Source organism: Mesoplodon bidens (genome assembly GCF_964165515.1).
Source record: "Mesoplodon bidens genome assembly, chromosome: 8".
Classification (NCBI taxonomy): domain Eukaryota; kingdom Metazoa; phylum Chordata; class Mammalia; order Artiodactyla; family Ziphiidae; genus Mesoplodon; species Mesoplodon bidens.
The window spans coordinates 6,674,474-6,699,870 of record NC_138165.1 but is presented as its reverse complement, the minus strand read 5'-3'; the positions used below and the strand labels follow the sequence as shown (position 1 = coordinate 6,699,870).

The window sequence follows — 25,397 nt, the reverse complement described above, 5'->3', positions numbered from 1 at the left end:
CCTGCCCATCAGATCTTAAATGATATTAATTGATCCTAATTTGGTACGGGGGCTGCAAGTTACAGAAACTAAAGTTTTAAAATTGGGTGAATGGAGAGGGTTGGGTTTGAGGCTATAAAGGTAAAGATGTGACAGGCTGGAAAGTTGTTAGTGAAAATTTTGGTCAAATTGTTGCCTGTGGTCCTTTGGAAGCTGGATTCTGTGCCACCCAAGTCTGTAGGTTAGCGCAGCTGGTGGAAAGGAGGCAGAACATTGGCATGTGTTGACTCAGCTCATTCTGGCTGCTCTGAGCCAAGTTCTACAAGAAAAAGAAAACCGAGATGAGAGCCACCTGGTTGGAGAAGGAAGGAAATACCACTCTGCCTACAGCCTGAATTCTAAATTGGTTGAGGGTCCTGGTTTGGAGCCTTGCAGAGTTGAATTCCGCTGCTCCACACCACCACCACCACCACCACCACCACCACCACCCCCGCCACCCCATATGCCCCATGCTGTGCAATGACTGTGAAGAAACAGTCTTAGCTGGGGACATAAAAATGGTCTCGCATCATTTTCAGTCTCACTCTAGTGAGAGTTTTCTGCCAGATGAAGGGGGCAAACCCACCAGGAAGATTGGATTAAGGGTGTGATTAAGGGTGTTTCCCTCCCACCTGAACCTATTGTTTCAAATGACCTCAAGGCAGGGGCAAAGAGGGTGGGCCAAGGGAAAAAAGGATAGAGATCTACAGTTACAGAGCTCAATATTTTCAGACTAAAAAACGTCATTGCAGTATATATAATTGTCATGGGATTAGTGTCCAGGATACATTAAGAAGTCCCATAAATTAGTGAGAACAAGACAACACATTCAGTTGAATAAGGGGCAAAATAATTGAAGAGGAATTGCCCAGAAGAGAAAACACAAATGGCCCATAAGCATATAAAACACTGTTCAAGCTAATTAGTAGTCAGGAAAACACAAATTTAGGCCATGAGATAAAAGTTCACAGCCTGGCAAAAATTTTAATGTCTGAAATACCAAGTGTCGGACACTTGTGCAACAGTGCTGAGGATGGTGTAAATTGGCAAACCACTGTAGAAAATGTTAAATGTGCACATTCCAAGCCCTAGCAATTCTACCCCTAAGTATATTCCCTGGAGAAATTCTTGAACTTGTGCACCAGGGGTCAGAGCAGAAGTGTTCATAAAAAATAGAGCAGTAGCCATCTTCAACTGTAGAATAGATTAACAATTTTGGTATGAAAAAATTCAACACAGAAATACATACAGCAGTGAAAATGAAATAAAAACAGTCACATGCATCAGCGTGGTTAAATATCAGAAACATAATCTTGAAAGGAAAAACTCAAGTTGCAAAAGAATTTTTTCTATTTATAAAAAGTGTAAAAACAGGCGAACTAAACAATACATTGTAAAGGGATACATAACTATGTAGAAAAATATGGATTTTAAGTGCCAATGGGGGGAAATGGGGAGTTGTTTTAGTTTTTAAACACCCATATATGTATATGCACTCTTTTATGTATGATACACATATAAAAACAAAACAAAAAATTCACAATAAAAACAAAACAAAAAGCTGTGGGGAGACAAGTTATTGGGCTATGATTACTCACACATAGATCTGACCAGGATAAATAGCTCTAACATAACAGTCAGAAACTCCAAAGTCCCACTTTCAGTAATGAATAGAGCAACCAGACAGCAGATAAATAAGGAAATAAAGGACTTGAATATCACTTTAGGCTAATTGTACCTAATAGTCTTATACAGAACATACACCCAACAACAGCACAGTACACAGTTTTCTCAAGTGCACACAGAATATTCTCCAGGATGGACAATATTTAGGTCACAAAACAAGTCTTAATAAATTTTAAAAGTTGCAATCATACAAAGCATTGTTTCTGATCACAACGGAATGAAACTAGAAAGCAGCAGCAGAAGGAAAATCAGAAAATTCACAAATGTGTGAAATTAAACAATACACTCTTTAACAACCAATAGGTGAAGAAAAAAATCAAAATGAAAATTAGAAAATATCTTGAGACAAATAAAAATGAAAACACAACATACCAAAACTTATAGGACGCAACAAAGCAGTGCTAAGAGAGAATCTATGGCTGTACGTGCTTACATTTAAAAAAAGAAAGATCTCAAATCAACAACCTAACTTTATACCTTAAGGAACCAGAAAAGGAAGAACCTAAAGCTGGCAGAAAAAGGGAAATACTAAAGATTAGAGGTAAAATAGAGAATAGGAAAACAATAGAGAAAATTAATGAAACCAAGAGTTTCATTCTTCAAAAAGATCAACAAAATTGACAAACCTTTAGCTAGACTGACAAGAAAAAAAGAGAAAAGGGTCAAATAACTAAAATCAGAAATGAAAGAGGAGACATTCTACCAATTTTACAGAAATAAAAAGGTTTACAAGAGAGTACTATGAACAATCGTATACCCCCCCAATTGAATGACCTAGATAAAATGGACAAATTCCTAGAAATACACAACCTACCAAGACTGAATCATGAAGAAAATAGAAAATATGAACAGACCTAGAACTTGTAAGGAGATTGAATCAATACTAAAACACTTCCCAACAAAGAAAAGCCTAGGACCAGATGACTTCACTGGTGAATACCACCCAATCACTTAGAAAAGAACTAACAACAATCCTTCTCATACTCTTCCAAAAAACTAAAGAGGAAGGAACAGTTCCTAACTCATTCTATGAGGCCAGCATTACCATGATACCAAATCCAGGCATTATATGAAAAAACAGACCAATATCCCTTATGAATATTGATGCAAAAATCCTCAACAAAATACTGGCAAACCAAACTCAACAGCTTATTAAAGGGATTATTCACCATGACCAAGTGAGATTTATTCCTTGAATGCAAAGATAGTTCAACATAGGAAAATCGGTCACTATTATACACCCCATTAACAGAATGAAGGACAAAAACTGCACACATTTATCTCAATGGACACAGAATTGCATTTGACAAAATTCAACACCCTTTCATGATCAAAACACTCAACAAACTAGAAATAGAAGGAAGCTACCTCAACATATGGAAAACTCACAGCTAACTTCATACTCAATGCTGAAAGATCGAAAACGTTTTCCCTAAGATCTGGAACACGGGAAGGATGACCGCTTTCATCACTTCTGTTCCACAGAGTACTGGAAGTCTTAGCCACAGCAGTGAGGCAACAAAAAGAAGTAAAAGGCATCTAAATTGGAGGTGAATAAGTAAAAGTACCTCTGTTCACAGATGACATGACCTAATATGTAGAAAATCCTAAAGATTCTACAAAAGAACAGCTAGAACTAACAAACAAATTCAGCGAAGATATAGAAGCAACATGCAAAAATCAGTTTGCTTCACAAGTAACTTTGTTCTGAGGACTTTGTAGGCTAGGAACTTTTTTTGGAGATTTTAAATAACTTAAGGATGTAGTAAAACACTGCAAGAAAAAAAAATATATATATATATTTTTTTTTTTTTTTGCAGTATGTGGGCCTCTCACTGTTGTGGCCTCTCCCGTTGCGGAGCACAGGCTCCGGACGCGCAGGCTCAGCGGCCATGGCTCACAGGGCCAGCCGCTCCGCGGCATGTGGGATCTTCCCAGACCGGGGCATGAACCCGTGTCCCCTGCATCGGCAGGCAGACTCTCAACCACTGCGCCACCAGGGAAGCCCAGAAAAAATATATTTTTAAAAATTAAAGATGAGTTGGTAGAAAATCCATGCAAGAAAGGAAATATAAAGTATACTAATTCACTCTGCAGGAAGTATATTTATATAAACATACATATATAAACAAACATACATAGCCAAGAAATATATGAGTTTAAAATGAAAATAAAACAAATAAACAGTTTCCTATCTCACCTACCAACATTTTCTAGACTTTTCCTGAAGTGATTCAAAATGGAATGACTTTTAACTAATAAACCTGTTTTGTTACTGTTATTTTTTTTTTGTTCTAATGCAGACTTGGAAAACTGACTGGCAATCATGTACATGAGTAGGATTTGACTGGCAAATGTTGCTGTAGGTAACACTGTAAAGAGCTAACTATTGTGCTGTCTTTCCCCCAAAATACCAAAAGAAAGGAGAGCTAGAGTCTGGGACAACGACACTCTATATACATTTCTCCTGGTAATTCATTCATTTTGGGGGGAGAAAAATCTCAGTTGTGCATTTTGGTTTTGTTTGTTTAATTGGTTTGGAGAAGTGTCAAGTTATATGTGATTTTAAAAATAGGTGTGTGTGTGTGTGTGTGTATACTGTTTTTATTGTGTTGGTGTATGTGTGTTTCCTGAACTTAAGAAACTTACTGTTTTTCTGCACACAGAGATGAAGAAAGTTGAAGATGGGAAAACTTTCTCTGTAGACCAGTTTTCAAGTATTACTCTCGTCTTCATCCAATTTCTCATTGCTACCATTACCAGAAATTCATACCATTACTGACAAAACCTCTCTTGGGGATGTTTTCGGTAAATCAGTTCCAAAGAGTCTTGAAGTTTCTATGAAGGGCATATTCTGAGCAAGATTTCTTATACTTCCTTTCTTTCATGAATGCCATCCTGTCTTATTTCTTCCTTCCTAGAGTTTCTTGGTACCTTTCATCTACTGCTAACCACTTTCCTTTCCTAGTTTTCTCAACTGTACTTCACTATTACATGCCTCCTTGCAATGTGGTACTTTTTAATACCAGGAAGAAGAAAATCTTCTCCTTTATTTTAACTTTTAATCACATTTTTATTTCCATTTTTTGACAGAGATTATCTTGAATAAATAATTTTTAAAGGTAACTTGAATAAACCCATTTAAAATTTTTAGAAAATCAGTTCATTTCCATACACTAACAATGAACAACCCAAAAAGGAAATTAAAAAAAAAAAGTTCTATATACAATAGCATCAGAAAGAATGAAATACTTAGGAATTAACTTAACCAAGGAGACAAATGAGTTGTATACTGAAAGCTACAAAACATTGGTGAAATTAGAGAAGACACAAATAAGTGGAAAGATATCTCATGTTAATGGGTTGTAAGACTTAGTGTTGTTAAGTTGTCAATACTACCCAAGTGATCCATAGATTCAGTGCAATCCTTATCAAATCCCAATGTTTTCTTGCAGAAATAGAAAAAAATCCTCCCTAAAATTCACATAGACTCTCAAGGGACTCTGAATAGCCAAAACAATCTTCAAAAAGAACAAAGTTGGAAGAGTCACTCTTCCTAATTTCAAAACTTACTTAACAAAATTAATACTGGCATAAAGATAGACATACGGAACCATGGAATTGAATAGACAGACCACAGATAAATCCTTGTGTATATAATTAAATAATTTTTGGCAAGACCATTCAATAAGACAAAAACCATTTTTTCAACCAACAGTGTTGGGAGAAGCGGATATCCACATGCAAAAGAATAAACTCGAATTCTTACCTTACATCACATACAAAAATTAACTCAAAATTTATCAAAGACCTAAATGTAAGAACTCTTCTAAGAAAACACAGGAGAAAAGCATCACGCATAGGATTTGGCAATGATTTCTTGAATATGACACGAAAACACAGGCCACAGAAGCAAATATCAACAAATGGGACTACATCAAACTTTAAAACTTCAGCAAAGAAATAAAAACTATAAAAAAAGAACCCAATTGAAAATTCTAAACTAAAAAATGTAACATCTAAAATTAAAAGTTTACTGGATTTATTTAACAGCAGTTTGTAAATGTCAGAAGCATCAGTGAACTTGAAGAGAGATTAGCAGAATGGACCCAATCTGAAGAACAGAGAGGAAAAACTGGAAATAAAATGAACACAATCTTGGAGAACTGTAAACAATATTCAAACCCCTTACACACTTGTATTTAGGGTCCTAGAAAGAAAAGAGAAATAATCAACAAGGACCTACTGTATAGCACAGGGAACTATACTCAACATTTTGTAATAACCTATAAGGAAAAGACTCTGAAAAAGAACAGATATATAAAACTGAATCACTGTGCTGTACACCTGAAACTAACACATTGTAAATCAACTATACTTCAACTTAAAAAAAAAGAAAAGAGAAATAACATGGGGTAGTAAAAATATTTGGATAATGGCCAACATTTTCTCAAAGTTGGTGAAGGACACACATTCACAGATTCCAGAAGGTAAGCAAACCCCACAAAGAATAAATACCAAAATATGGCAACTGGGCATGTAATTGTCAAATGGGTGAAAACCAAAGATAAAGCAAAAACTTTTTAAAAAGCCAGAGAAAAATAATGCATTATATTCAGAAAATCAACGATAAAAACTGTGGCTACCCTCCCATCAGGAAAAATGGGAGCCAAAGACCGTGGAATGACATATTTAAAATGCTGAAAAAAATCCAGAATGCTTTATTCATTGAAAACATTATTAAACAATGATGGAAAAACAAAGAGATTTTCATATAAATGAAAACTAAGACAATTGTTAGCAGATGTGCACTATGAGGTAGCAAAGACCATCTTCAGGCTGATCACATAGAATATTCAGGAAGGAATGAAGAGCAAGAGAAATAAAAAAAGAAATATGTGGGGACTTCCCTGGCAGTCCACTGGTTAAGACTCCACGCTTCCATTGCAGGAGGCGCATGTTCAATCCCTAGTTGGGGAACTAAGATCCCACAGGCTACGCAGTGCAGCCAAAAAAAAAAAAAAAAACGGAAAGAAATATGTGGATAAGTATAATAGAATATTGTCCCTCTTAATGTATTTTTATTTAATTTATTTTTAATAAATTTATTTATTTATTTATTTTTATTTTTATTTTTGGCTGCATTGGGTCTTCAACGCTGGCATGGGCTTTCTCTAGTTGCGGCAAGTGGGGGCTACTCTTCGTTGCGGTCCACAGGCTTCTCATTGTGGTGGCTTCTCTTATTGCAGAGCACGGGCTCTAGGCATGTGGGCTTCAGTAGTTGTGGCATGTGGGCTCAGTAGTTGTGGCTCACTGGCTCTAGAGTACAGGCTCAGTAGTTGTGGTGCACGGGCTTAGATGATCTGCGGCATGTGGGATCTTCCTGGACCAGGGATCGAACCTATGTGCCCTGCATTGGCAGGCAGATTCTCAACCACTGCACCACCAGGGAAGTCCCAATACAGTTTATTTTTACTGGGTTATATCCAGCAACAGTGCTGAACTCATTATTTGTTGGAATCATCTATCTGTAAATTCTCTGAATTTCCTATTTACTTCATAATTTCTCCCAAGAATTATGAGTTTTGTTTCTTCTTTCCCAATCCTTATGAATTTAATGGCTATTTTTCTTGCCCTTCTACACTGGCCAGGGCCTGTAGCACAACATTCAGTAGAGGTAGCAATGATATGCATCCTTGCCTTGCTGCAGCTCTCAGAGGGAAAGCTTTCAATACCTCATCATTAAGTATGGTATTTTCCCCTAGCTTTTTAAAATAGGCAATCTTTATCAGATTAAGAAATTTTTCTTCTATTCTGAGTTTTCTAAAACTATGTTTAAAATCATGAATAAATGTTGAATTTCATCAAATGCTGTTTCTAGATTTATTAAGATGATCATGTTTTTTCCTCTATACTCTGTTCATGTGTTGAATTTCTTGACTTTCTAATGTTAAACCAACCTTGGAGTAAACACTACTTGACCTTATATGTTACAAGATTCCGTTTGCTAATATTTTGTTTAGGACTTTTGCATCTGTAATGAGTGAGATTGGCTTGTACTTTTCCTTTCTCATAAGGTCTTATCAGGTTTGGTATCAAGGTTATGCTGACCTGATCAGGTAGTGTTCCTTCTTATTCTATTCTCTGGAGGAGTTTTTGTGGGACTGATTTTTTTTTCTTCCATAAATGTTTGGTAAAATGCACAAGTGCAGCCATCTGAGTTTGGAGTTTTGTGCAAAGGTTTAAATTTATGTATTCAGATGGCCAAGAGACACATGAAAAGATGCTCGACATCACTAATTATTTCTTTTCATAAATTTATTTATTTATTTTTGGCTGTGTTGGGTCTTCGTTGCTGTGAGCGGGCTTTCTCTAGTTGCAGCGAGCGGGGGCTACTCTTTGTTGCGGTGCACGGGCTTCTCATTGCAGTGGCTTCTCTTGTTGTGGAGCACAGGTTCTAGGTGCATGGGCTTCAGTAGTTGTGGCATGTGGGCTCAGTAGTTGTGGCTCGCGAGCTCTAGAGCACAGGCTCAGTAGTTGTGACACACGGGCTTAGTTGCTCTGCGCCATGTTGGATCTTCCCGGACCAGGGATTAAACCCGTGTCCCCTGCATTGGCAGGCGGTTCTTAACCACTGACCCACCAGGGAAGGCCCAACATCACTAATTATTAGAGAAATGCAAATCAAAACCACAATGAGGTATCACCTCACACTGGTCAAAATGACCATCATCAAAAAATCTACAAACAATAAGTGCTGGAGAGGTTGTGGAGAAAAGGGAACCCTCTTGCACTGTTGGTGGGAATGTAAATTGTTAGAGCCACTATGGAGGTTCCTTAAAAAACTAAAAATAGAATTACCATATGACCCAGCAATCCTACTACTGGGCATATACCCTGAGAAAACCATAATTCAAAAAGACGCAAGACGGAGGAGATATGGGGATATATGTATATGTATAGCTGATTCACTTTGTTATAAAGCAGAAACTAACACACCATTGTAAAGCAATTATACTCCAATAAAGATGTTAACAACAACAACAAAAAAAGACACACACACCCCAGTGTTCACTGTAGCACTATTTACAATATGCAGGTCATGGAAGCAACCTAAATGCCCATCGACAGACGAATGGGTAAAGAAGGTGTGGTACATATAAATGATGGAATGTTAGCCATAAAAAGGAATGAAACTGGGTCATTTGTAGAGACATGAATGTCATACAGAATGAAGTCAGTCAGAAAGAGAAAAAAAATCGTATATTAATGCATATATGTGGAATCTAGAAAAACAGTACAGATAAACCTGTTTGCAAGGCAGAAATAGAGACACAGATGTAGAGAACAAACGTATGGACACCAAGTGAGGAAAGGCGGGGGTGGGGTGAACTGGGAGATTGGGATTGATATATATACACTAATATGTATAAAATAGATAGCTAATGAGAACCTACTGTATAACACAGGGATCTCTACTCAGTGCTCCGTGGTGACCTAAATGGGAAGGAAATCCAAAAAAGAGGGGATATATGTATATGTATAGCTGATTCACTTTGCTGTACAGAAGAAACTAACTGAATATTGTAAAAGAACTATACCCCAATTAAAAAAATACGAGGTCAAAATAAATAAATAAATAAAATTATCTATTCAATTTCATTAACAGCTCTAAGACTATTAATTTCTTTTTCTCTTGTATCAGTTTTGGATTGTTCGATTTTTTTCTATGATTTGTCAATTTCATCTACGTTTTACCATAATATTGTTATCATTATATTGTATATACTCAGCCTTTTTGTTTATTTTTATTTGTTTATTATTTATCTACTCGTTAGCTGATGGACATTAGTGTTTCCACTTTGGGGCTATTACGAATAGTGTTGCTATAAACATTATTTCATAAGTTTCTGTGTGGACATGTATTTTCAATTCTCTTGGGTAAATATCCAGGTTTGAAATTACTGTGCCATTTGGTAACTATGTTTAGATTTTTGAAGCACTGCCAGCATTTTCCAAAGTGGCTGCACCATCTTGGATTCCTACCAACAGTGTATAAGTGTTCCAATTTCTCCACATCTTCCCCAAAACTGCTCTTGTCTGCTTTTTGATGCTAGCCATTCTAGTGGGTATGAAGTGATATCTCGTTGTGGTTTTGGTTTGCATTTCTTTAATGACTAAAAGTGTTGATCATTTTTATGTACTAGCTGGCCATATTTTTTTTTTCTGAGAAACGTCTATTCAGATTCTTTGCCCATTTTTAAATTGAGTTATTTGTCTTTTATTGTTGACTGTAAGAGTTCTTTATATATTCTGGATATAAGTCTTTTATTAGATACATAATTTACAAATATTCTCTCCCATTCTCTGGGTGTTTTTTTTGTTGTTGTTGCTGTTGTTGTTTTCTTTTCTTTCTTTTTTCTTTTTTTCTTTTTTTTTTTTTTGCGGTATGCGGGCCTCTCACTGTTGTGGCCTCTCCCGTTGCGGAGCACAGGCTCCGGATGCACAGGCTCAGCGGCCATGGCTCACGGGCCCAGCCGCTCCGTGGCATGTGGGATCTTCCCAGACTGGGGCACGAACCCATGTCCCCTGCATCGGCAGGCAGACTCTCAACCACTGCGCTACCAGGGAAGCCCTTTTCTTTTTCTTTTTCTTTTTTTTTTTTTTAACTTTCTTGATGTTTTCTGAAACACAAAACACTTTTTTTTTTAAGTTTTTAACTTTGGTGAAGTTCAAGTTATCTATTTTTTTCTTTTGTTGCTTGTGTGTTTGCTGTCATATTGCCTAATAAAAGCTCATGAAAATTTAACGTATGTTTTCTTCTAAGAGTTTTATAGTTTTAACTCTTACATTTGGACCTTTGATCCATTTTGAGTTAATTTTTGTATATGGTGGGAAGTAGAGATTCAGATTTATTCTCTTGCATGTGTTTTCCAGTTGTCTCTGATTATCTTTTTAATACCTATAAGATCTTTGGTGATGTTCCTTTTTTCATTCCTGATATTGATAATTTGTGCCTTTTCTATCTCAATTAATCTTGCCAAAGTTTTATCGATTTTGAGGTGTTGTTTATTGTATTAGTCTTTCCAAATAGTCAGCTTTTGGCTTTATTGATCCTCCCTATTACATATTGTTTTTTATTTAACTGATTTCAGCATTATTTTTTCTTCTACTTCGTGTTTATTTTGCTATTCTTTTTCTAACATCTTGAGACAAATGGTTAAGTTATAAATTTTCAGCTTTTCCTTTTTTCTAACATATACATCCAAGGCTAAAATTTTCCTCTGAGCTTGGCTTTAGCTGCATTTCCAAAATATCAAAATATTTGATATTTTCATTATCATTTAGTTCATATTTTTTTCTAATTTTTGCAATAATTTCTCTTCAACCATTGGGTTATTTAGAAGTGTATTTTAAATATTGTGCTTGCATGGTATATCTTTTTCCTACCTGATTTTCAACTTACCTATATACTTATGTTTAGATGTGCCTCTTGGAAACAACATATACTTGTGGTTTTTAAAATCCAGTCTAAAGTTTTTGTCATTTCATCATCATATTCTGTCCATTTGTATTTAATGTAATTAGTAGGATGTTGGCTTAAATCTAACATCTTACTATGTGCTTTCTATTTGTCCCTTCTGCTCTATTCTTTTTCTATTAGTTTTTGCCTTTTTTTTCCAATGGATTGTTTTTATTATACAATTTCCCCCTTTTAGTAGTTTGAAAGGTACACATTGTTGTAACTTTATTTTTAAGTTTTTCTTAGAGTTTCAAATACATGCTTGACTTTTCAAAACCAAATGTTAATTAGTACTTCTATTTTCTTCTGTACAACACTTTAACCTCATTTGGATCCCTATTTATTTATGCACCATTGTTGTTATGAATTTTATAATTCCATATACATTTTAAACCCCATGGGACTTTTTTTGGGGGGGCATGCCACGTGGCTTGTGCGATCTTAGTTTCCCAACCAGGGATTGAACCTGTGCCCCCAGCAGTGGAAGCATGGAGTCCCAAGCACTGGACTGCCACGGAAGTGCCTGTGGGACATTATTGTGTTTGTTTTTTCCACACAGAATCTTTTGGATTTGCCTTCGAAATTACCATTTCAATCAATCTGTATTACTTTCTGTAACAACAACCTAATATTTGAGATAATTTCTTTCTGCCTGGAGAAATCCCTTTAACACTTTTTTAAAATGCAGGTCTGCTCACAAAGAATTTTATTGTTTTCTGTTTGTCTGAATTTTTATTTATTTCATTTACCGTCTGACAGGATGTTTTTGTTAGGTACAGAATTCCATTATCTTGTTTTCTACTGTTTCTGCTGAAAAGTCAGCTGACAGTCTCATCATTGCTTCTTTGAAAATAATCTTTGTTTTTCTGTAGCTGCTTTCAAGATTTTCTCTTTGCCTTGCTTTTATGAAGTTTTATTATGATGTACCTACATTTGCTTATTTTATTTGCCCGAAATGGTAGTATCAGGGTTAGAGCGAGGCAATGAGATGCTTAGGGCAAAAAATTTAAGGATGTACTCAATATCAGGGTCATGCAAGTGTACCTTCAACCCAGCCTTGCTTACTGGACTTCATTGGACTTTGTAATTTGCAGCTTGATGTCTTTAGTCATTGAAAAATTCTCAGCCATTATTTTTCAACATATTCTTTCTGCTCAAATCTCTTTCTACTCCCCTCTAAGATTCTCATTACATGGATTTTTACATCTTTTATGGCTTCTTTGCTTCTTACTATTGCCTCTGTATCTTCCATTTTTTTATATTCCTGTGATTCATTCTTGATATTGTCTTCTGGTCTGCCTTCCAGTTCATTAATCATCTTTTAAGCTATGTCTAATCTTGTGTTATATTTACCTCTAGAGTTCTTAATTGCAGTTAATGTGTTTTTCAATTCAAGAATTTTTTAAAATTCTACTATATCCTTTTTTAAAATATGATATTGATTTTTTTAGGTTTCCAGTTCTCTGCAGAAATCCTCAATCTTGTCTTTTATCTCTCTGAACATATTAAATAAGGTTATTTTAAAGTCTATGTTTGATAACTCAACTGTTGGAGCCCCTGTGGGTATTTATCCATTGTCTGTTGTTTCTGTTGGTCTTTGCCCATTCATGTGGCAGGTTACTATTTATTGTGTGCTGAACAGTTATATTTGAAAAGTTGTATAAATAGTTTTGTGGCCTAGATGATGATATTTTCCTCCAGAGAAGTCTTATGTTTGTTTCTGCCAGGAACTTGGGGCATCAGCAGTTTGGATCATGTTACTTCTTTCTTTCTTTAAAAAATTTTTATTTATTTTTTGGCTGTGTTGGGTCTTCATTGCTGTGCACAGCTTTTTTTCTCTAGTTGTGGCAAGCGGGGGCTACTCTTCATTGCGGTGCACGAGGTTCTCATTGTGGTGACTTCTCTTGTTGGGGAGCATGGGCTCTAGGTGTGCAGGCTTCAGTAGTTGTGGCACACAGACTTAGTTGCTCCACGGCATGTGGGATCTTCCCGGACCAGGCCTTGAACCCATGTCCCCTGCACTGGCAGGCGGACTCCTAACCACTGCGCCACAGGGAAGCCCCGGATCATAGTACTTCTGTCCACATCTCAGTTGCCTCGGTTTTCCCTTCTGAATTGGGAAACACTTCCAGGACACAAGGGGCCCTAAACACAAGGCTCGTCTCTCCAGATTTCCATCACTTCCTGCTAATTCCAGGTAATTTTTCACTACTTTATTAAATCTCTGATGTCTTTAATCAAATTCTCAAACTATTTTGTCCAGATTTTTTTAGTTACCTTCTGCAGAAAGTAATACCAATTTGTCTGGTATACCATTATCAGATAAGGGAATCCTTCCTATCTTTTCCTTTTCCACTTAACTTTGTGAGCATTACTCCATGTCTTTAAGCATTTTTTTGGACATACACTTTTTTTTTTACCCTTTTTTTTTTTTTTTTTTTTTTGCGGTATGCAGGCCTCTCACTGCTGTGGCCTCTCCCGTTGAGGAGCACAGGCTCCGGACGCGCAGGCTCAGCGGCCATGGCTCATGAGCCCAGCCACTCCGCGCCATGTGGGATCTTCCCGGACCGGGACACAAACCCGCGTCCCCTGCATCGGCAGGCAGACTCTCAACCACTGTGCCACCAGGGAAGCCCTTGGACATACAATTTTACATGACTGGATAGTATTTCGTCAAAAGGCTGAACCGTAATTCACTTAGTTGCTGTTTTGGCTTCAGCTGGACATTTGTCTGCCTCACTATTGCTCAGGGTTCTCTGTTACAAGTGATGGAGTCCCCTCCAGTTAGTTTAAGCAGAAGGAGATTTCTTACAGAGAGCTACGATGTAGTGGACGTTATCTTTGGGAGAGCCAGGGGACCAGGTTGGGTGCCACTCAGCCAGGAACAATAGCAGACAGGGAGAATTCCTTCCCAGATAAAGGGATAAACCTTGGTGGTCCAGCTGGCAGTTGGTAGCTATGACACTGGGGAGAATCTAGAACGTGTACCTGGTTTGCCCCTCTCCCCACCGGTGTGTCCATCCTCAGTGAAAGCTGTTTCCCTTCTTGGCAAGGCACATCTCCTTGGCAGAGCCCAGGGACACGTGGAACCCAGCACCGAGGGAGTTTGGCCCAGCAGTAGAGGAAGGCATGCTAGAAGGGAAAGGCGTGAAGCACTCCACTCCTTCTCAGACTCAGCACCTCTCCTCTCTGGGTGTGTCCCTCTTGGAGCATGTCTCACACAGAGTAGAAGGCACCTCAGACTTGACTGAAAAAGCAGGACCCTCTGTCATGCACAACAACTTGGACAACATCAGAACCATTTCTCCTTTTGGCTTTTATTAGGAGGTATAACCGGGCGGGAGAGGAGTGAGCTGAGGAGGGGGCCCAAGGGGCTGTGAGAAACTGGTGCTAAGAGGGAGATCTTCCATGCTCACCCCTCCCCCATTACCCTGTGCAGAGAGGATATTCTCTAGGGTGAGGATGTCCGTATGCAGTGCCTCTATTCAGACACAGGCCTGTTAGGACCATGGATGGTCCCATGTAGTATAGCATTCCTTGAATGGTGGTCTCTAGATGTATTCTCAAGGGTCTGCAAATTCTCTACAAGAATTTAAAATTGGGCGGTTTCCATCTGTATACTAATCCAAAGGATGAATAGACTCACCTCAATCACTTTTTTTTTTTTTTTTGCGGTACACGGGCCTCTCACTGCTGCGGCCTCTCCCGTTGCGGAGCACAGGTTCCGGACGCGCAGGCCCAGCAGCCATGGCTCACAAGCCCAGCCGCTCCGCGGCATATGGGATCTTCCCGGACCGGGGCATGAACCTGCGTCCCCTGCATCGGCAGGTGGACTCTCAACCACTGTGCCACCAGGGAAGCCCAATCACCTTATTTTTTTTTTAATAATTAATTTATTTATTTATGTATTTGGTTGCGCCGGGTCTTAGTTGTGGCACGTGGGGTCCTTCCTTGCGGCATGGAGGATCTACTTCTCTGACCAGGGATCGAGCCCGGGCCCCCTGCATTGGGAGCACAGAGTCTTAACCCCTGTGCCACCAGGGAAGTCCCTTCAGTTACCTTATAACTTAGTATGTTCACACATTTTTTGCTTTCAAATTATGCAATGTTTGATACTATGTTAGAAAACATATGTAACATATAGGTTACTGACAAGCTATAAAAATAAAACACCCGTGAACCCACCACCCAAATTGTGATCTAAAACATCATCACCACGAGCTTCCCTGTGCTATGGAAAATGCCCTGAGCAGACAGAGCAATGGAAGCCCCATAAATCTAACTTATCTCACAAACGTAAGTGAAACAACTTAGCTGGTTTCCTATAAATGCCTCTGACAGTCATAAAAGAAATTTGTCCTCTTCGTTAAATGGTATAAGATAATCACTTTTAACCAGTTCCCTGCTGTCTGGAAACCCCTATTGTAATCGTCAATCACTGTAAAGGTTAAACGATTTCCCCATTTTCACTTTAGAAACCATCCTGTAACACGAGCATATCAGTCTGGGGTTTGAAAGCTCCCAGTCTGCGAACTGTTCTTTCCTGCACGATAAACCCCGACTAAATACGATTTTACTGGTCTGGTTTCCACTGTCGCTGTTCTAGATTTTTGACGCCTCCCAAATCACACAATGGTCTCATAAGCTTGTTTCATATCCACTTACTTTGTGGAATTTTATCACTGCCCATGTGTCTCTAAAAGATGCATGGTGTGGCACATATATACAATGGAATATTACTCAGCCATAAAAAGAAACGAAATTGAGTTATTATTTGTAGTGAGGTGGATGGACCTAGAGTCTGTCATACAGAGTGAAGTAAAAGAGAAAGACAAATACCGTATGCTAACACATATATATGGAATCTAAGGAAAAAAAATGTCATGAAGAACCTAGGGGTAAGACAAGAATAAAGACACAGACCTACTAGAGAATGGACTTGAGGATATGGGGAGGGGGAAGGGTAAGCTGTGACAAAGCGAGAGAGAGGCATGGACATATATACACTACGAAACGTAAGGTAGATAGATAGTGGGAAGCAGCCGCATAGCACAGGGAGATCAGCTCGGTGCTTTGTGACCACCTAGAGGGGTGGGATAGGGAGGGTGGGAGGGAGGGAGACGCAAGAGGGAAGAGATATGGGAACATATGTATATGTATAACTGATTCACTTTGTTATAAAGCAGAAACTAACACACCATTGTAAAGCAATTATACTCCAATAAAGATGTAAAAAAAAAAAGATGGATGGTTATTTCGTTTTGGTTATTTTCACCTTAAAAAATTAAGACACTATGAATCCTTCTGCGACTTTCTGTTTTCCCTCAAAATGGTTTTCCTAAGAGTGGTCATGTTGATAAACCCAACCTGTCGTTCACTCATCTTCACTTCCGTGTCAGATCCCATTATGTGAATGGCCCACTAATTCTTTACCGACCCCCTCCTGGGCCCCCTTGGGCTGTGCCTTTTTTGGGCTTTAGGAAGCCTGCCTGCCGGAGTCTGCTGGGCTCGCCCAGGGCCTGCCCCACGAGGGGGGCTGCTGGGTTGTAAGGTATGTGAACCTTCAGTCTTATCGGAGAAAGTCAAACTGCTTTCCACCTTGGCCGTGCTGCCTCGTAACCTCAGGGCTGATAGAAGCCAAGAGGGGTCACAGTCGGCCCTCTGTCTCTGCAGGTTTCACATCCCTGGAAGGTTTCACGTCCCTGGACACGGAGGGCCGACTACACAGAAATGGGGACGACAACGTGGGAACTCAGGCCCAGCTCTAAGGCTAAGTTCTCTCTCCCACTTAATTGGTCTAACTGACCACTGAATACAAAGTAATGGCTGATAAACAACAAGGTCCCACTATAGAGCACAGGGAACTATATTCAATATCCTGTGATAAACCACAATGGAAAAGAATATGAAAAAGAATATATATATGTATAACGGAATCACTTTGCTGTACAGCAGAAATTAACACAACAGTGTAAATTAACTATACTTCAATTAAAAAAAAAAACCCAAAGTAATGGCTTTGCAATGCCAGGCAGTGTCCAGGGCGCCTTTCTTTTTAAGTGATTTACAAATATCCTATGAGGAAGGCACAGCTGCCGATTGGCATTCTGTCCGTTCAGAGGGAGAAACCGAGGCAGGAAGAGGTTAGAGCCCAAGGTCAAATGAGAGCTGGGATTTGAACCCAGCTGGTATAGCGGTGGTGGCTGCATTCTTAGGTACCATGGTAGGGCTCATCTAGATCATGAGGCATGCCATTGAGATCACATTCTACTTGGGGACCTGCAAACCAGCCATTCACTCATTTATTCATTCATTCATTTGGCACCAACCACGGGCCAGGCACATGAGCCGAATGTTACGAATACAGAGGGAAATGTGACAGGCCTGGTTCTTGCCCGCAGATCTAGGTAAATCAGCCAAATAATCTCACAGATGGATATAAAGTATGTGATGAGCGTTAGGAAGGAAAAGTAAAGGAATGGATTTAGATATTTCTCCAAAGAAGTTAATGACCTGGCATTTAAGCTGAGACCTTAAACATCCACAGAAGTTAACCAAGGGAAGTCCACGTATAGGTGTGTGTGTGCGTGTGTGTGCGTGTGTGTGCAGAGGAGGTGAGGGGAGGGGTCAGACAGAGGGAGCAGAGATACAAAGGCCCCGAGGCAGGGAAGGTTACTGGGGCGCAGCGACACAGAATGGGGTGAAAGAGGAGGCGGGGCCGGGCGGGAGGGGACGGCCTTGTGCGCCATGATCAAGAGTTTGGAACTGTGTCCTCGTGTGTCTGCGTGAGTGTGTGAAGCCACTGCAGGTTTGAAAGCAAAGGGATGATAGACCAGATGGGCAGATTTTTACAAAGCAGCCGTGAACTTTGAGGAGGGAGAATAGAAGCGGGAGGGTGAGGGGCCGGAGAGGGTCCAATCAGGCCCTCGTGGGCGGCAGTGCAGGTGCGAGCGGTGGGGAGGGCTGGGCCGGGGGGGCAGCGGGGGGTCGGACCTGAGACTCCCGCGTGGAGAAGTGGAGCAGGCCGGGGAGGGGGGTGGGGTGTGTGTGTGTGAATCTGAAGCCCAGAGGAGATAAATAAAGGTGAACAGTGCACAGCGTGTGGAGGATGCCCGGGGAGCAGCTGGAGGCCCGGGACGGTGGCGTTGGGGGGGTGGGGGGCAGTCAATAAGCAGGACAGGGGACTTCCCTCGTGGTCCAGTGGTTATGACTCTGTGTTTCCACTGCCGGGGGCACAGGTTCCAGCCCTGGTCGGGGAACTGGATCCTGCATGCTGAGCGGCGTGGCCTAAAAATAAAATCAGCAGGATGTTGGGACAGCCCCCTTCTCTCCCGCCTCTTACAGCCTGCTCATCTCTCATGGACGGAAGAGCATCCGTGAGCTCTCAGGGCGTGTGCTGATCTTTCCCACCGGGAAGGACCGGGGTCTTCAGGGGAGAGACACTCATTCTCCCCATCGTTTGTCCAAACATTTACTGAGCGTCGCCTGTGTCAGAAATTGGGGTAGTCGTCATAATAGTAATAATATAAGAATTCCAAGAGCTGATATTCGTTGAGGGTCGAAGAACTGTACGCTAATCCTTATGTGCTCCCACAACCCCTCCCAGGTCCCCACCCCTGGGCTTCTAGAGGAAGAAGCCAAGGTCATCCTAAACTGGAGTCATTCAGCTGAAGTCACAGACCCTGAAACAGAGCGGGATTCAGGACCCAGACATCCTGCACCCAACTGAGCCCTTCCCCCCTTGCCAGGCCTGGGGAGCAGGACCCCAGGGGGGTCCCAGAAATGTTACCATGAGTGTAATGTCAAACAGCTCAGCAGGCCTGTGACCAGGGACCACCCGAACTTGCTAACGTGAGTCGGGTGGATGGGAAACAAAACAGAAGCTCAGAGAAGGGAGAGAGACACAAGGCAAAACTCTGGTTCAGGCTAGAGCTGGACTTCCTGGGTGTGAATCTCCCCTATGACTCTTGTTAGCTCTGTGGCCCTAGGCAAGTTGCTCAGCCTCTCTGTGCCTCTACTTCCCATCTGCCAAAGGGGAATAATCATAGCACCTACCTCTCAGGGTGGTTATGAGGCTTCAATCAGATAACTCCGCAAAGCCTTCCAAGCTCTCCCAGGCAGAGGGGCCTGGGGGCCGCGGAGGCAAGAGCCTGAACCGTTGCTGGGGAAGGTGGGATCCCGGAGCTGCGGGGAATCTGCCTGGAACGCTGCCCCCGGAAAGGGGCCCGGAGCCCCACCGAATCGTCCGCGGAGAGCACTGGTGTGGAAGTATTGTAATGTTTTAACAATACATAATCTGGGATTAGATGCCGATTCACATGACCTTTGTCCGTTTTCGCCTGGAGCCACTGAAGCAGGAGTGAATAAATACCGGAGATGGAGAGGCCCGGCCCTGAGCAGGGAGCTTTATGCCCCGAGGGGCCGTATGTCCCCTTTGCCCGAGACGCTCGGCTTTCCCTCTGCTCATGGCACCCCGTTTCCCTTTCAGAAGTCCTAGTCAGGATGCTAAACTGGAAACGGCAGGGATGGTCTGGCTGAGGTTCCCGAAGCCCAGCGCTGTTTACTGTAACAGCTTGCCTGAAGGAGCATCCCGAAGCTGAGGACCAAACCACCTGTCGTACTTTATGTGGAATGTTTTACAATGGTTCTCCAACGGCGCCCGCAGCCTGTCAGCATCAGCAGCACCCGGGAGCTGGTTAGAAATGCCCATCCCCAGGCCCCACCCCAGCCCTACAGAATCAGCAACACCAGGACGAGACTCCGCCTTCTGCTTCACCAGCTCCCCAGGGGATTCTGAGGTGCCCCCTGGAAAGTCAGGAAGGATGTGTGCAGCGTGGGGAGGAACCTGGGGTCTGGCCCCGGGTCCCTTCATCCCCATCTAGCTGGTGCTCTGGCCGGCTCTCAACTTCCCCACCTGGAAAGGGGACACGAGGGCAAGTTCCTCACCTGCATCTCAGGATTGGTATGAAAATCAGAAATCTGCCACGGGGCTTCCCTGGTGGCACAGTGGTTAAGAATCCGCCTGCCAATGCAGGGGACATGGGTTCCAGCCCTAGTCTGGGAAGATCCCACATACCATGGAGCAACGAAGCCCATGCGCCACCACTACTGAGCCTGCGCTCTAGAGCCCGTGCTGCGCAGCAAGAGAAGCCACCGCAAAGAGAGGCCCGCACACCGCAAGGAAGTGTCCCCCGCTCGCCGCAACTAGAGAAAGTCCGTGTGCAGCAACGAAGACCCAATGCACCCAAAGATAAAAATTAAAAAAAAAAACTGCCACGGATGAGAGTACTTCAGAAGTCTAAGTGCGTCGCCCATGACGTTACTTAAGGCTGCCTGTCAGCCGCTGCCCCCGCTCCCCACCCCCTCCACTCATGACCCAAGAACGTCAAGAGCATTGGTCTGTAGGCAGTTTTAACCTTGGAACCCCTGGACTCCCTGCAGGGAGTCCTGCAACCTTTACAACTGAGTGCAAAACTGTGAGTGGAAAGGGGCACCTTCCGGAGAGAAGACCGTTCAGATCCCCCCGAGTCAAGCCCCGCTGCTTGTGGTGGGCATCTCCCCCTCCCCCCAACACACACACAGCCATCAGCAGGGGCTTCCTGGCCGCCCTGGGATAAGGAGGACGGTGGCGGCAGGGGTTAGAGACCCCAATACAGAGAGTGCACCGCCAGCCCCGCCTGAGCGCAGCACATCCACGGGGGCTTCTGCGGCTGCTCCGGAGTAACGGGCGGACGGTGCGCCAGGCCCGGAGGTGGGGTGGGGTGGTGACAGCCTCGCACGCGTGTGTCTCCCTCACTCACAGCAGGAGGCAGGGCCGCGGCTTCACCTACATCACCCGCGGCCCCTCCCAGCACCTCCACGAGGCCCGTCTCACTCCGGTTTATCCGTGAGAACACTGGCCCGAGGGGGTGAGGGGGGCAGCGGGGATTTGAACCCAGCCTCTGTGATCACGTCGAGCTCACGTGTCAAACGGGCAGGAGGCGGTGGGCCACGGGGGAAAGGGGCTCAAGGTCACCAGGCAGGGATACTGAGATGCCTCACGGAACGCAACGGAAGAGGCAAAATCGTTCCGAAAGCAAAACGCTCCAAAGAGACGGACCAGCGCCCCTGGGGGCCGTGCACGGGCTCCTTGCAGACCAGCTCCACGGCTCCGCTGGCCAGGCCCTTCCCCCTCCCCCAGGCTCCATCCTAACACCCGCCTGATCTCGGCCCTGGGCCCTGGGCCCCCTGCAGTCCGACCTGCTGACCTCACGAGCTCCTCCATGTAGCCTCTTGATCCTTCAGAAATGTGGCCTCGTTCTGACGTCAGAGAGACGGGGTACAAGGCACCGTGACCAAAAAAAAAAAAAAAGAAAAAAAACCACTCAGACGTCGGAAACTGAATTAAGTCTCATTTATTCTAGAGCAAACTCAAAAGGATTTTTTTTTGTTTTCTTTTTTAGCAAATCCTAGCACATTATTAACAACAAAAAATCTGTACATTTGCCATGATACACTTGAAAGTGAAACAAATAAGATATAAATACAGATATGGATGTAACATGAAAAAGCCCAAAAAAACCAAAAACCAAAACCAACAACCCAACCTGGGGGTGTGGGGACCATGCGTGTGAACAGTGCCGACGAAACTATTTTGGTGGCTGATATTTTTCAGAGCATTTTTTTCATCTCCAAATATCATGGTTAGCAAAGTCCTGGTGGGATTCTACAAAGTTCTTATTTGCTGTTCTTTAACGTGTAATATTATGCTTGATAAATTAAGGGCGGTAGGGCAAGAAAAAGATTCAGGAGACAGATCAGGTGCAGCTGCGTGACTGAGAAGCTAGTGGGGCCATGGCGGGCGGCCCGTGGCTGCAGTGTCCCCAGGAAGGCCGCGCACCTCCCCCTGGGCCTCAGCAGCGGGAGGGGAAGCGGGAGCCCAGTGATCTGGTCCCGGCGGTGGCGTCGGGGCTTTTCGGGGCCCTGGACAGTCAGGCCAACGGGGGAGGCGGACCGAGTCTTGGGTGCTCTTTTCGCCTGTGTTCTGCCGTTTCATCCAAACAGGACGCCTGCAGGGAGGTCGCAAGGCAAGGCAGCTGCAGCTGTCCGTCGGGAGTGGGCGGGCCCCGCTGGGTCGGGACATCAAGGCTGGGCAAGTGACGTTCAAGGCTAGCCCTTTGTGAGCGCCAGAAGGACGCGCGCGGCCACGTTCAAGGTCCTTCCCGAGTGCGGGCGGGGCCGCGGCCACCTGGGCGTCCACGAGCTGAAGGAGAGAGGCCTTTCCACACGCGCTCGCCAGGAAGGGCTCGGAAATAACCCGGCGAAACACAGGTGCTTCCCCAGAGGAGTCATCAGACGCTGACGATGGTAGAGGACAAGAAAGCCACCCTGCGAGTGACGTAAGAACAGCAGTGGACGTAAGGCCTGCGCCTGCTAGGCTCTCAGCCAATAAGAAGCCAATAACGTTTGACCACGTAAAGCGCGGCCCTGACGTTCCCTCAACGGCAGCAGCGCGGGCCCTCCCGCACGTGCAGGATACCCGCTACGCGCACGCACGCACAAAGCGCACGCACGCAGTACGCACGCGCACGCAGTGAAGGCGCCCCGGCCTCTGCTCCCGGACCTCCGTCTTCAGTGCCTATTTCCGCGTAAAGTATCTGAAGTCGATTCTGAAGGAAAACAAGCTACGTTCGGGGCTGTGCAGCTCAGGGATGAGAGCCACACAGCCTGGCAGCTGCAGGGACTGGGCGCCAGAGCAGCAAACACCTCATTAACAAAATGGAAAAGTCAGTTCCGTTTACAGGGGCTACGGTGGAATCTAAGAGACGACAGACGCCTTCCTGACCGCATTAAAAGCTTCCATTTGGGTTGAAGCCTTTTACTCCAAACTTTGTTAACCAGGGTCCTGATCCGGAGTTGCTTTCACCGAAGCAGTGAAACCCTCAAGAATAAATTTTAAAGGGGTAAGTTTCTCACTGAAGAATTTGACTCTAAAACTGTGTTTCCAATCCTGTTTTTCTGCAATCCGCCACACACAATTAATTTTTCCTTAAAACCATGATTCTCTCAACAGAGGATCAAGGAAGTACTTAAGTCCATAAAATTAAAAAAAAAAAAAGATCCTGATACCTGGTCTCTGGATTTTTCTTTGATCTCAATCCCAAATTAAACAGAATTCAAAACGGAGATAGCAGAGCTGCCATTTACCAGACTAACCGAGAACATCTTAGAATCGAGCCGCTTAGGCGCGGGTTGGGGAAGGGAAGCGAGGGGGCCCTAAATCTGCACCACCAGGGGCCAGGGTCACGGGGGAAGCGCTGTTAACTAGTGTTTCCCAGGATCTCGGCAGTAAAACGAGCCGCTTCTCCGGTATCTTCGACGCTGCACGAAGGGCCGTTTCAAGCACACGCTAACCAAGACTGTCGATTTCCCTTGATTTTTGTGTTTGGATTTCATCTCTAAGAAGCCTCTCAAGTGGCAGCTCTGGGGCAGGGGCGGCATCGGTAGGGTTGCTCTGAGGGGCAGGAGCCCGTCCTGGAAGGAGACCGCGCAGGGCGTCCGCCTCCGGTCCACAGACGGTGAGCACGATACCACGGGTTCGTTAAAAGGCCATCTTCAGACTTTTCTCCCACTTCTTGCCAAGACTTGATTCATGTTTTTAGTAGGTCTCAAAACACAACTTACAATGTACAAACCCTTTCATGGTGTCAGTTGTGGAAGGCATCCAGAACCAAGGAGGCCGAGATGAAAGAGAAACACAACTTAACCCCACCTCCTCCAACCTTATTAACTGAAGAGAAAATGCTACTTTCTACCAGGTATCGGCTAGAGAGCTCTGATTTTTAAAAACTGCACCCCACACACACGGTTTTACGACCTCAACAGGCTGGACAAGACGGTTTAAGTATGGCTCTTCTTTTCTTACTCCTTTTGTTTTGTTTTGTAGGAAGATGCAATGCAGGCCTTGCTTCCTTTACATTCAATACCAGTATGATTCTACACAAAAGCTGGAAGGGATCAAAATACTGATTGTAATAAATATTTGCGGGCCTCCTGGTACTGACTGGGCAGCCGATGGGGGGGAGGGGGAGTTCTCTGAGAGGCACCACCGATTGCTTCCAGGGCTACACGGGGACTCTGGCGCCACATTAGCTATGCGTGGAGACGTCGGATGAGGAGCTGCTGTTGCTGTTCGTGGTCTGCGCCCTCTTTATGTATAAGTTGAGCAGCTTCATCTGCAAGGAGAAGATACAAATGGGTGAGCAGGAGGAAAAAATCAGAGAGCAGGAAAGAAACCCAGGTGACAACAAAACAGCACGTCCGGTCTTCCCTGGTGGCGCAGTGGTTGGGGATCCGCCTGCCGATGCGGGGGACTCGGGTTCGTGCCCCGGTCCGGGAGGATCCCACATGCCGCGGAGCAGCTGGGCCCGTGAGCCATGGCCGCTGGGCCTGCGCATCCGGAGCCTGTGCTCCGCAACGGGAGAGGCCACAGCAGTGAGAGGCCCGCGTACCGCAAAAACAAAAACAAAAAAACAGCACGTCCCTTAGTGGAGAAATTCACTGCACACATTTACTGAGTGCCCACCACTGTTCCAAGCAATCTGCTTGGGGCCAGGGCCACCACGATTGGGAGGTCAGACTAGAGGAGGGGGTGCAAGGGGTTATCACGAAAAGAGGGAAACGTGTTACCACGAGGTGGGCCTCGGGGCTGCAGATCCACACACGTCAGGGGCGAGGCAGCCACTGGCTCCACCCAAGCCAGCAGGAAGAGAGGGTGCAAGCCACACTCCATCCGCATGAAGAAGCAAGCCAAGGTCAGAGGTCAAGTTTTCTAACCCTCACATGTGTGCAGAAGCTGCTCCTTCCCCGTCAGACACCTCCCGAAGCGCGTGGAATCCCAGGCCACCCCCATCTGCCCCCCTGGCCTTCCCACACCCTGGGCCCCTGCCCCGCCCACTGTGGCTCGGCACAGGCCACCTCCTGCTGCAGGGAGCAGTGGGCTGGATCTTTCCAGCAAGACTCAACTTCCCTGAGGCCAGACGCTGCGTCACTAAACAACGTGCCCTCAGTCAGGCACAGTGCTTCATGGCGAAAGGGCTTCAAAGCCTGACAACTCATTTGGTTCTAACTCAAGCCCCTTGGACCCTCGAAATACCTAAAGCACCACGTAACACGGTAGGTTCTTATATAT

At 43.9% G+C, this 25,397-nt stretch overlaps 1 protein-coding gene across 3 annotated transcripts in view; it reads right to left on the bottom strand.

Moving 5' to 3' along the window:
- Positions 1–21,606: 21,606 nt before the first annotated feature.
- CLASP1 (cytoplasmic linker associated protein 1) overlaps positions 21,607–25,397 on the bottom strand; it is a 268,761-nt gene continuing 264,970 nt past the window's right edge. For all 3 annotated transcript variants that reach the window (XM_081241674.1, XM_081241676.1, XM_081241675.1), the window contains one exon: positions 21,607–24,441. In XM_081241674.1, the coding sequence (XP_081097800.1) occupies positions 24,355–24,441 (87 nt within the window). In that variant the 3' untranslated portion in view covers positions 21,607–24,354. The remainder of the gene's footprint in view (positions 24,442–25,397) is intronic.